General features: G+C 47.4%; 2 protein-coding genes across 4 annotated transcripts in view; one reads left to right on the forward strand and one right to left on the reverse strand.

Annotated features, from left to right (window-relative positions):
- SKA1 (spindle and kinetochore associated complex subunit 1) overlaps positions 1-6,524 on the reverse strand; it is a 34,516-nt gene extending 27,992 nt beyond the window's left edge. The window contains exon 1 of the mRNA XM_037806095.1: positions 6,222-6,524. The gene's annotated coding sequence lies outside the window, so the exon portion shown is untranslated. The remainder of the gene's footprint in view (positions 1-6,221) is intronic.
- A 21-nt stretch (positions 6,525-6,545) lies between these two features.
- Positions 6,546-12,238, forward strand: CXXC1 (CXXC finger protein 1). 3 transcript variants are annotated; one of them, XM_037806093.1, is made up of 16 exons: positions 6,547-6,784; positions 7,519-7,637; positions 7,739-7,839; positions 8,136-8,215; positions 8,368-8,391; positions 8,483-8,659; positions 9,071-9,097; positions 9,175-9,420; positions 9,587-9,694; positions 9,841-10,025; positions 10,220-10,427; positions 10,507-10,617; positions 10,760-10,809; positions 10,964-11,060; positions 11,563-11,715; positions 11,798-12,238. In XM_037806093.1, the coding sequence occupies exons 1-16, from the start codon at positions 6,782-6,784 to the stop codon at positions 11,942-11,944; spliced, it is 1,836 nt and encodes a 611-aa protein (XP_037662021.1). In that variant the 5' UTR covers positions 6,547-6,781; the 3' UTR covers positions 11,945-12,238. The 3 variants fall into 3 exon arrangements, with proteins under 3 accessions (XP_037662020.1, XP_037662021.1, XP_037662019.1); XM_037806092.1 differs by having other exon boundaries at positions 6,546-6,784; positions 8,156-8,391; positions 9,238-9,420; XM_037806091.1 differs by having other exon boundaries at positions 6,549-6,784; positions 8,156-8,391.
- Positions 12,239-12,695: the final 457 nt, after the last annotated feature.

The following is a 12,695-nucleotide window of genomic DNA, read 5'->3' on the forward strand; positions in this document are numbered from 1 at the left end:
TTCTGCCACCCGCCCTAGCAACAGCAATTACCAATCCTAGACCGCCACCCGCCTTTGCAGCCACCAATCCTAGGCCGCCACCCATTTTTACTAGCCACTCCCTCTACCTTAGAGCATATATACCCTGCCTCTTCAGTAAAGTTTTGCAGCTTGGTCAGAAACCTGTCTTGCTGTCATTCCTCATGTCTCTTCTCCCATACCATTCTTCCCTCGCAGGTATCAGAGTCTCCGTTGATCGTCCCGCGGGCTGGGACAGGGGTGTGATCCACAAGGTCTTCACAATCACACTGTCACCCCTTGTAATCTACATTATTACATAATTGTCTTCAGGAGTCCAGACTGCTGGGTTGGAGTTTGGTAGTTTCAGGTGTTTACTTCTAGCTATTCCAATACATTAAAACCTAAGAGGTGTTATCTATATAGTGCATAAGAATGTCCACCAGTGACCTCTCGACTCCATTTGAAACCTCTCAGCCACTGAAACTATTTCGTCTCGTTTTGCATCCCCCTTTTGGTCAAGAAGATACTCTCAGTCCCACGATGCCGGGTCCACATTCATCCCCGGGAGTCATATTCTGCATTGCCAGGGAGATTTACAACCCTGGGAGTCGGGTCCCAAGTAGGGGGGAGGGCAGTGAGTTCACCTGTCGAGATGGCTCAGTTAGAGAGAGAGAGGGCCACAAGTGAGCAACAAAGAGGTACTCAGGGGGAGACTCTTAGGCACAACTACATGCAAGTTTACACTCTCCTTTGTGGTAATGAGCTTCATAAGGGCAAGTCCCATGCTCGAGGGCTCAGCACATCAAACCGCCAGTCCCAATGTTTGTGACAACGTCAACACCAGTCCAGGTGAGGATGTCCAACACATCCGCACCTTCCCCCAGATCCTTGGGGCTGGGGAGGGGGAGGCTGTAAATATATTTTTTATTATCTGCCCAAATTACTCTGGGATGTGTCACTATTTCACTCCAGCCTATACTAACCTACCGTATCTCACTTCCTCTTCAAAGTTTCATGCAATTGTGGTGTTTGAACAAATCGACTGTAGGGTTGTACCGTTTAGAAAATTTAGATCCTGTACCAAATAGATATCTCTTCCCTTGGTCTCACACGGAAGTTGAAGTTTTAAAACACAATCAGTTTCAACCTTTACCCTTTGGCTTGGCTTGCCCTGGTCTTAACCAGACCTGCTTCATTCATATCACTAATTGAAGTCTGGGCTCTTTTTCAGCTTTTTTTTTTTTTTTTTTTTTTGACAGTGGCTGTATGCACTAATACTGACATTCATATCTGCTGAGCTCTAGCTCTGAGTTTCAGGTGTCTCAGAGATATGCATTGGTCCAGAGACCAATCAGGTTATACGCTAGGGGATCAGCATCTCAAAGTTTAGAGACAGGCATTACAATTCAGGGATAGAGTTAACTGCTGTAAGAGCTTACAATCTAGGGATTATTACAATTATTATGTCCATGTTAGTCTATGTTCTAAGATTCAATTCTGAGTTTACACATTGTAGTTAGTCCATATTGGTGAGGCATCATCCCTCTCACCATGTTTTCTCCAACACTTTTACTCCTATATATATCTTTTCCTACAATTTTATAGAGTTATATTCACATACCATACATTTATCCACAGTGTACAATCAGTTGTTCATGGTATCATCATAAAGTTGTACATTTATCACCTTAATCAGCACTTGAACATATTGATTACCACAAGAAAAATTGTTTTCTTTTTTTTAGCAATAAGAAAAAAATGATAAAAAGAAAAATAACATGTCATATAATACAATATACCAGTAAGGACAGCAAATAACAGCACTACCAAGAATCCCATATTCCTCCCCTATATCCCCCTCATATACATTTAGCATTGGCATATTGCCTTTGTTACATTTAATAGAGGTATATTACAATGTTACTGTTGACCATAGACTCCAGTTTGCTTTGATTATGTTTTTTTCCTGAATACCATCCCCTTTTCAACTCTCTACATGGTTGACATTCATTTGCTTTCCCACATGCAAAAACATTTTTATATTTGTATATTTAATAACAGTCATTGGCCACTCCAGTTTTTGCCAAGTTATACAGTCCCAGTCTTTATCATCTATCTTTACCTCTGGTGTCATACATTCTCCTATCCCACCTCTTTCAGCTTTACTCACAGACATCTTTGTTCAGTGTACTTACAATACTGTGCTACCATCACACAGTATTAGCTATCTATTTCTGGATCTATGCAATCAATCCTAAACATTCTGTAGTCCTTCAGCATCAAATGGCTGGTCTCTGCCCTCTTTCTGTCTCCTGGTTGCCTGTGCTATCAGCTTTTAACTCCCAAAGTTTGTTCATTAATGTCTGTTCATATTAGTGAGACCATACAGAATCTGTCCTTTTGTTTCTGGCTAACTTCACTCAACAAAATGTCCTCAAGGTTCATCCACATTATTACATGATCCATGTCTTTGTTCTGTCTTACAGCTGCATAATATTCCATCATGTGTATATACCACAGTTTGTTTATCCACTGTGAGAAGTCTTTTAATATAGATATATAACTACTCAGAGTTTCTATTTCTTCATGTGTTAGTTTTGGTAAGCTGTCTTTTTCAAAGAATTTCCTCCTTTTATAAGGAGTCAAATTTATTGCATTAGGTTGGTATACATATGTGAATAATATTCCAGTTTAATATCTGTTGGAGCTGTACTGATGGCTCCTTTTCCATTTGTGTTGTGGGTAATTGCTCATTGTTTAATAAAATAAATCACATTTAAAAGTTATATTTCAAAAATACATTAATTGAATTCAAATTTAGTTAATTCAACAAATTAATTAAATGAAATTAAAATTTATTTTAATTTAATAGATTAAGGTAAATTTGAATTAAAATATAAAGGTGATAAATTAAATTCAACAAATTAAATAATAACCAAATTGAAATTAAATGATACATGTCATTAAATTAATAAATTAAATGAACATTAAAATATATAAATCAAAGTAAATTTAATAAATCAAAATTAAATTGTTAAATTAAATTTGAGTAAATTAAAATTAAACATTGAATATATTCCCTTAACTTTATTTTCATACATCAAATGGTAATTACATGAAGATTGAATTATACACAATTCATTACTTGATGTTAAAATAAATCTAAATATATTAAACATAAAAATTGAATTGTATTAATTAAAACATTTAATACATTAAATGAAAAAATAAATTTAAGTAGATTGTTATATTAATTAAAATAAATTACAATCAAATTAAGATTAATTCAAAATTAATTAATAAATAAAAATGAGAGAAGTCTTATGCTGGAGCATAGGTCTGTTTTATGATAAAAATTTCTTTTAGGAGTTGGAAGTCCCAGAACCCATGTTGTGGCTCCTACGTCTTTATGTCTGTGACTATGTGGAGGGAACCTTGAGGAAAAACGTTTAGGAAACATGAAAAAAATCTTACCTCCTGATCTATGAGCCACAGAATCGATTATCAGTAGCAACTCATGAAGCAATCCAGAAAAATGTCAGCAAAGGGCAAAAACTTTAATATTCCCTAGATCCCTCTCCTAAATCTGCAATAAGGCAGAGCATGTCCTTCCCAACTTTGAATGTACATATACATGGAAAGCCCATGACTCCAGACTACTGCATAAGGAACAGGCAGGATGGAGGGGCCGCCATGTTGCATCTTAAGTCTCTTTCCACGGTCACCCACATTAGATTTTTTTTTTTTTTTTAATTTACCTATGTGGTTATCTTTAATAGTATTCTTTATTTTCTCTTCTGGCTTGAGTTACTGCCTTGTGTCCTGAAAACTCTCTTTAGCATTTCTTATGTAGCAGCTCTACTGGTAATGAATTCCCTTAGTTTTTGTTTACTTGAGAATGTCTTGATTTTTCTTTCTTTCTTCAAGGATAGTTTTGCCAGATATGTAATTTTTGATTGACAGATTGTTTTTTTTTTTTTCCTTTCAGGACTTTAAATATGTCATCCCACTGAACTGAGGAGAAATCATGTGTTAATCTTATTGAAGATACCTTGCTTATGATGTCATTTCTCTCTCACAGCTTTCAAAATTCTCTGTCTTTGGATTTCAACAAATTGACTATAATATATCTCAGTGAGGATCTCTTCAAGTTTATCTGCTTGGAATTCATTGAACTTCCTGGATGTGTAGATTCATGTCTTTCATCAGATTTGGGGAAGTTTTGGCCATTATTTCTTCAAATATTTTTCTTATCCTTTCTCTCTTCTCCTCCTGGGATTGCCATAATGCATGTTGTTACACTTGAGCATTATGACATTTTGAATTCTGGCTGAAATGCCGACCATTTTAACAAATAGATTCTCCCTCCTTTGTAGGCTTTGATAATTGTGAAAATGCAGCTCTCACTCTAGTCCTTAGAACAGCCCATTTCGGAAAGCTTATTTTTATGGATTCTTTGATGAAAACGGGCATTCTGAATTCTAAAGAAGTCATTATCATCACCCTCATCACTTTATTGTATTTATCACCCATATGGATTCTCTGATGAATTAGACCTGAGCTCCAACTAGTCCTTACTACATGCCTCACATTTGATAGGGCTTCTCTCCAGTGGGGAGTCTGATTAGGAACTCTGATGAAGACTATGAAATGTCTCACATTTATAAAGTTTCTCCCTAGTGCAGACTGATATTGAAGAAGTGAATTATGACTGAAATCCTCACTACACATATCACATTTGCATGGTTTCTATCCCACGCAAACTCTGTAATGGGCTGGAAGACGTGAAGAATAACTGTATTCCTTATCACAGTTCTTACATTTAAGGGGTTTCTCTCCTGTGTGGACACTATGATGACCTTAAAGGTGTGAACTCGCACCTGAAGCTCTGAACATACACATTGTAACTGTATTTTTCTCCAGTGTGAATGATCTGATGGTCTTGAAGGTGTGACCTCTGACTGAAACCCTTATTACGTGTGGCACAGTTGTATGGCTTCTCTCTCCAGTGTGGCCTTACTGCACATATTGTAGGACTTCTCTCCTGCTTGAAATCTGGAGCGGAAGTTCCGCTGACTCACTTCCCAGAAACCCGAGCGATGCAAAAGCCACACCCTGCACTTATCCACATTAGATTTTTATACTCATTTCACATGTGCATAAACTTCTAGTTTTCTGACCTGTACAGATCTTTTTTTTTTTTTGACAACAAATAACTGTACATAACATAAATAAAAAATTAAAAATAAATAAACTTCATGGGAGAGAATATTGGGGATATTGAGATATCCCAGTGACACAAATGAATCAAAGTGGACATCTCCAGGAACCCAGCAAATCTCCACTTGTGGTGTGGGTGGCAGGAAGAGGCTTTAGTGAAGTCTATGACTTCAAAATTTACTTCCACTGAGACCACTTCTTACCAGGATCCACTGCCACCATTGTTTGTGGTCTTCCCTCATTCATTGCTCCTGACTGATCCTGAGCTGAAGGGTGAGAGTGTTCCTGCTAAGAGTGTGAAGAGTACAAAGGCCCAGAGGCTGAACTATGTCTGGCATGTGCAGGGACCCAGGGCTGAGGCCTCCTCCTCTCCATAGTGAAAATGAGTTATTTCAGGCAGCCACCTGAAATACTTGACCAGGACAAATGTTAAAAGTCATCAAACCTTCCGGAGGGGTCCCTGGAGAGATGTATCATAAACAAAGCTTTGAAACTCCCTTCCCCTGATCAGTGTTGATAACAAATCTCCACACTCCTTTGTCACAAGACCCTGCCAAAACTCTGTTCTCACATCCTCTGGAATGTCCTTGTCTTAAAGCTTATAAACCAACCCTGGCAACACCCCACCCCCACCCCACCCAGCCCTCTTTGCAGGGTGCTAACTTCCATCTTCTGCCAGCCACCGTCAAGAAGAACCATTCCTGTCAGTAAGTCCTATTAAACTCATGTCTAACTCCGTGCCTGGCGTGTTCTTCGGTCTTGGCGCTGAGCTGGGTTGGCACAGCATGTCTGAGGAACAGCAAGGAGTAGGAGTGAGAGGGGGGAGATTGTGTGGGAAGTGAAGCCAGATACATAACAGGAGAGACTGGTTACCCTCGCAAAGACAGACACACAGTCTGCGGGCTTCCTGTTAATGTATGTGCAAGGGAAAAGTTATCGAATGGAAGAATGAATGAAAGACTTGATCCTGGTAGCCTTTGGAGAGCTTTGGGTCGCTTTACCTGTGAACTTCTCTTCAGCAGCACCGGCTGTTGTACGGAATCGATCGCCAAGATAGCGGAGTCTTCGCGGAAGCCACGCTTTGGGCGTTGCCACGTTGCTTGAGAACGTAAGACTTGCCCAACTTACGGAATCAAACGTCAAGATGGCGGCATCTACAAGAAAGTCGCGCGGTAAGTGCGGCCATCTTTTCTACCAACAGCGTCGTAGTACTCACGGCCACCGTACAAATACGACCGACAAGGTGGCGGCGCCTATGGGAAAACCGCGATGTATGCGCGGCCATGATGCTTACGAACGTAGGGACGCGGCGACCGTACGGATTCGATAGTAAAGATGGCGGCGCTTGAGAAACACTCGGGGTTCTAGGCCGGCGGCTAACTTCTTTGCCCCGGAGGCACCACATAGGGCCTGCGCAACAGCGATACGGTGCCCGGGAGGAGCGGCCAAAAGCGGAAGTGGGTTTGGGCGCCTCTGCAACGGCTGGGACGCCGCGAACTGTTCTGTGGAGGTTCGTGGGTTGTTGGTCAGAGTCGCGAACGGATACAGCAGGAGCTGAGTTATGGTAAATACGGGACCCCGGGAGGGGTTCGGCGGTAGGGGTTCGTAAAGTTGGTAATGGTGGGGTCTGTCGGCAGACGCATGGGGGTCTGTAGTGAGCCATAACGGGGAACTGCGGGCAGAGTGATGGGGTCTATGGTCAGCCTTAACAGGGGTCTCTGGCAGAATGATGGGGTCCATAATGGGAGGTTAGTGGGGATACCTGTTGGCGGTTCCGTGGGGAACCGTGATAGGGCGTTCTATGGTGAGAGTAGTAAGGGGTTTGTGATGAGCCGTGATGAGAAGTCTGTGGTGAGCAGTGTCACGGGGAACTGTGATGGGGGCAGGGGCTGTGTGGAAGATCTGTGGCGAACCGTGATCGGGGAGTCTGCGGGGTAAGTCACAGGTGTCTGACCATCTGTGATGGAGGACTGTGGGTAGCCACCCTGGGGGACATGTGTAGTGATAGGGTGTTTGCGATGAGATTTTTTGAGGCTCTGTGGGTAGAGTGGTAGGTTGTCAGTGGGGTGAGCGATGGGGGGTCTGGGGTAGAGCGATGGAGAATATATAAACAGCGTAAGGGGCTGTCAGGGAATAAGTAAAGGGGGTAGTGTTGGCACAATGATGGAGAGATTTACAGGGAGCTGTGATGGGATGTCTATGAGCAGAGGGATGGGGGCCTGTCTTGAGCCATGTTGTGGGGGGTGTGTGTGGCACCATGATGGGGCTTCTCTGAAGAGCCATAATGGGGTCCCACAGGAGGGAGATGTTTCAGATCCAGAGCCTCCAGATGCTGGGGAGGACAGCAAGTCAGAAAACGGGGAGAATGCACCCATCTACTGCATCTGCCGCAAACCAGACATCAACTGCTTCATGATGTGAGCCAGGGAGAGGTGGGTGGGGTTGACGCCTGTGGAAGTTGGGTGAGACCCATGGAGCAGGGCCCTCACATCTCCACTACCCACTCTGTCCTCTGCAGTGGATGTGACAATTGCAATGAATGGTTCCATGGGGACTGCATCCGGATCACTGAGAAGATGGCCAAAGCCATCCGGGAGTGGTACTGTCGAGAGTGCCGAGGTGAGGGGGATGGGGATGGACAGGCAGGTGGGGTAAAGGGAGGAGTAGGGAGCCATAATGTTAGGGGAGGGGGTGTCACTGGGAGTAGTGTTGATGTGTCTGTGGGCAGAGTGAATGTGGGTCTGTGGTGAACTGGAATGGGGTTTCCATTGTAAGCCATAATAGAGGGTCCCACAGAGGGGTACACCTCTTACCTGGAGCAGGGAAACAGAACAGATGGGTGGAATAGAAAGAAAAAGAAAAAGAAGAAAGAGTTCTGGGACCATCCAAACCTCCCCAATGCCTACTGGCCCTAGCCCTGCCCTCCACCTCACAGAGAAAGACCCCAAGCTGGAGATTCGATACCGGCACAAGAAGTCACGGGAACGGGACAGCAGTGAGCGTGATGGCAGTGAGCCCCGGGATGAGGGTGGAGGGCGTAAGAGGCCTGTCCCGGATCCGGAGCTGCAGCGCCGGGCGGGGTCTGGGACAGGGGTTGGGGCCATACTTGCTCGGGGCTCTGCTTCACCCCACAAAGCTTCTCCACAGCCCTTGGTGGCCACTCCCAGCCAGGTGAGTAGCTGTGGTGGTTGGGATGCGTAAGCTGTTCCCATCCCAGGTTCTGCCTGGGTTCCTGATGTCTGTTCTGGGCACTTCCCCTCAGCATCACCAGCAGCAGCAGCAGATCAAACGGTCAGCCCGCATGTGTGGTGAGTGCGAGGCGTGCCGGCGCACTGAGGACTGTGGCCACTGTGACTTCTGCCGGGACATGAAGAAGTTTGGGGGCCCCAACAAGATCCGGCAGAAGTGCCGGCTGCGTCAGTGCCAACTGCGGGCCCGGGTGAGCATGGGCGGAGCTGGGTTGGGTCAGGTGGGGTGGGGACACTGTGTTTGAGAGGCTAGGCATGGGTAGGCCAGGTAGGGTGGCGTCTGCTTGTATCCAGGCAAGTGGGAAGGAGCTTGGCATGTTTAGATTGATGGGGCATGTCCAGGTGTGCTGGGCTGGTAGGAGCCCCCCCCAACCCTAGGTGTGTTTGAGTGGGCAGGTGGGACCAGGTGTTTCCAGGTGGTCAGGCTGTCAGAGCAGTTGGGACAGGGTTGAGCATGTCCTCGTGGGTGGAATGGGAGTTAGTTATGTCTGGGGAGGCAAGGCAGAGCTAAGTGGTGGAGCAGGCACTTGTGGGCGGGGGCTAGGGTGGGGCCACCCCCTATCCACCTGGGGCTGACCTGGGCCTTCCTCCTGCCGGCACAGGAATCGTACAAGTACTTCCCTACCTCGGTGAGTCCAGCCCCCCAGGGCAGGGCGGGGCATGTGGGCAGGGCGGTCAGGGCCAGTCCTGAGATTCTGCCCCGCAGCTCTCACCAGTGACGCCCTCAGAGTCCTTGCCAAGGCCCCGCCGGCCATTGCCCACCCAACAGCAGCCACAGCCATCACAGAAGCTGGGGCGCATCCGTGAGGACGAGGGAGCAGTGGTGTCGTCAGCAGTCAAAGAGCCACCTGAGGCCACAGCCACGCCTGAGCCACTCTCTGACGAAGACCTACCACTGGACCCTGACCTGTACCAGGACTTCTGTGCGGGGGCTTTTGATGACCATGGCCTGGTGAGCAAGCAGGAGTGTCTTATGATGGAAGGTTATAGGTTACAGAAGCAGAGGGTATCCATAATGAGAGAGAAGGCAGAAGGCATGGAAGGCAGATTTGGGAAATAAGTAGGTGATGGGGTTGTCACCAGTGGGGCAGATGGGTCTCTTCATGCCTCCATTGCAGCCCTGGATGAGCGACACAGAAGAGTCCCCATTCCTGGACCCCGCACTGCGGAAGAGGGCAGTAAAAGTGAAGCACGTGAAGCGCCGGGAGAAGAAGTCTGAGAAGAAGGTGATGGAATGGGTGGAATGGGGTGCAGGAGGGCAGTAGTCAGGGGCTGGATGGGGCAAGAGCCAGAAAAGGGTAGAATGGAGGAGGAGGCAGGAGTCTGGAGCTTACTTCAATTCTACCTTGACTTCACCTGCCTTGTCCTACAGAAGGAGGAGAGATACAAGCGACATAGGCAGAAACAGAAGCACAAGGACAAATGGAAACACCCAGAACGGCCAGATGCTAAGGACCCTGCATCACTTCCGCAGTGCCTGGGGCCTGGTTGTGTACGTCCTGCCCAGCCTGGCTCCAAGTATTGTTCAGATGACTGTGGAATGAAGCTGGCAGCCAAGTGAGTCTTCTATGTCTACTAATCAGTTACCTGCCCACCAAATACCTGTGTGTCCATCTACCTACTCGTCCATCCTTCTACCCATCCACCATTCAGTCACTTTCCATTTTGCCTTTCTCTGATCACCACGCCACTTACTCATCTTGTTGGTTGCCACTTTTCCTCTCTACATCCTACCCACTGCCTCCCCGCAGCCGCATCTATGAGATCCTGCCCCAGCGCATCCAGCAGTGGCAGCAGAGCCCTTGCATTGCTGAGGAGCATGGCAAGAAGCTGCTTGAACGCATTCGCCGTGAACAGCAGAGTGCCCGCACCCGCCTTCAGGAAATGGAGCGTCGATTCCATGAGCTTGAGGCCATCATTCTACGTGCCAAGCAGCAGGCTGTGCGTGAGGATGAGGAGGTGAGCAGGTGTGGGCACAGCAGGGCAGGGCTCAGCATCTGGTCCTGCTTGGTCTCATCATTCCTTCCACCTCATGCAGAGCAATGAGGGTGACAGTGACGATACGGACCTGCAGATCTTCTGTGTCTCCTGCGGGCATCCCATCAACCCACGTGTTGCCTTGCGCCACATGGAGCGCTGCTATGCCAAGGTCAGGGTGTCAGCCTGAGGGGGCAGATGGTGTGGGAACATCAGTGGACCCTTGGGGGGACAGAATTTGTTATCTGGGTATTGTCTTGGGAGGGCATGCAGCACACATCCACAGTTTCCTCCATTTGTGCTCATCCCTCCAGTATGAGAGCCAGACGTCCTTTGGGTCCATGTACCCCACACGCATTGAAGGGTGAGTGTGGGCGCCACGTGGAGTTAGAAGGGGGTTGTAGTTGGAGTCAGGAGTGAAATGTGGGTGGAGCTGAGAAAAGACATGGGCATGGGCAAGGTTAAGTGGGGCCCTCCTTCTCTCCCTCCACCACTCCCTCTCTGTTCCAAACCCCCAGGGCCACGCGGCTCTTTTGTGATGTCTACAATCCTCAGAGTAAGACATATTGTAAGCGTCTCCAGGTGCTGTGCCCTGAGCACTCACGGGACCCCAAAGTAAGATTTCCCCTCATCTTCTCCTATTTTTCCCCTGCTTCTCTGCCCAACATTCATTCCTTCTTTCCCGACTTCCCTACCTTCCTTCTGTTTTTCCTACCTGACCACCTTACATTCCACCCACTCTCCCTGCCTCTTCACTCCCTACTCTCCCCCCACCTCATCACCCTTCACTCCTGTCCTTTACCCTTCCTCACTGCCTCTATTCATAACCCTTTTCCTGCCTCATCATCTTCCAGTCTTTCCTAACTTCCCAGACCACTCTCCATTCTTGCTTTCCTCACTGAATCTCCTTCATCTTCTCTGCTTGACTTCTCACCTCCCTGCCTGAGCACTTTCTATTTTGTAGTGTTTGTCCTCTATTGCTCCCCTTTTTCCTGCCTCTCCACTCTTCCCTACTTCCTGCTCTTTGTTCTTTCCCTCCTGCCTCCCTGATCACCCCCCATTCCTGCTTTCCTCCTTGCCTCACCACCCTCCATCGCCATCCCTGGTCTCTTTTCAGGTGCCAGCTGATGAGGTATGTGGGTGCCCCCTTGTACGTGATGTCTTTGAGCTCACAGGTGACTTCTGCCGCCTACCCAAGCGTCAGTGCAACCGCCATTACTGCTGGGAGAAGTTACGCCGTGCTGAAGTAGACCTGGAGCGTGTGCGTGTGGTAGGTTTTGGTGCTGGATGTAGCCAGGGACAGGCAGGGCTTCAGGAGCCCCATTTCATGGTTCCATCCTCTCTACTGGCAGTGGTACAAGCTAGATGAGCTCTTCGAGCAGGAGCGCAATGTACGCACTGCCATGACAAACCGGGCAGGGTTGCTGGCCCTGATGCTGCACCAAACGATCCAGCACGACCCACTCACTACCGACCTCCGTTCCAGTGCTGACCGCTGAGCCTCACCTGCCCAGGCCCCTTCACACCCTGCATTCCAGGCCAGGGAGCCACCCTGAATTCTCCGTGTATGTGTTCCTCTATTCATCCATCTGTTTCTACGAGAGTCCCTGTGCCCATTCACCATATGACCACACATCTGCCCTTACCAGAGGATCTCAGTATTTCCCCTGGACCTGTTTTTTCCCTTTGTCTCTACATCCTCTGTGCCTGGGTTGGACCACGGAGTCTGCCCACCGTATCCTCCCTTCTCACTGGGTTTTGTTAATAAAATTTGGAAGAACCAAGGAAGAGAATTCCTGATGATCTCCAAACTTGTATCTCTGGCTGCAACTGTACTCCCCATCCCCTGAGGAGATGGGCGGTGGCATACTGGTATACTTAGGAGGGGCTGCAGTACATGTGTAGTGCAAACGTGGTTGGCACCCATTCTGATCTGCAGGTACCTCTTGGACTGTTGGGAACAGTGACCTGCTTTCATTCTCTTGTTGGGACACTGGGTATACAGTCAGCACTCGTTAAGTGTGTGGCTGATTTACCAGCTACTGTGTGAACTAATACTCTCCAGAACCAGAGGTGTATTCAGCGATGGATGCCAGCCCTCCCCCACCACGCAAACTTTTCGTGAGACTTGTATACAGCAGGAGCCCATTCAGATTTTGCTGGAAGCCCCAGCCCCGCCCTCACCCACTGTGGAGTATACATGGCCCCACAGCATGGCCTTTCGGGACTGAGCACGCCCTCATTCGGTTG

This window comes from Choloepus didactylus, chromosome 16, assembly GCF_015220235.1.
Source record: "Choloepus didactylus isolate mChoDid1 chromosome 16, mChoDid1.pri, whole genome shotgun sequence".
Classification (NCBI taxonomy): Eukaryota; Metazoa; Chordata; class Mammalia; order Pilosa; family Megalonychidae; genus Choloepus; species Choloepus didactylus.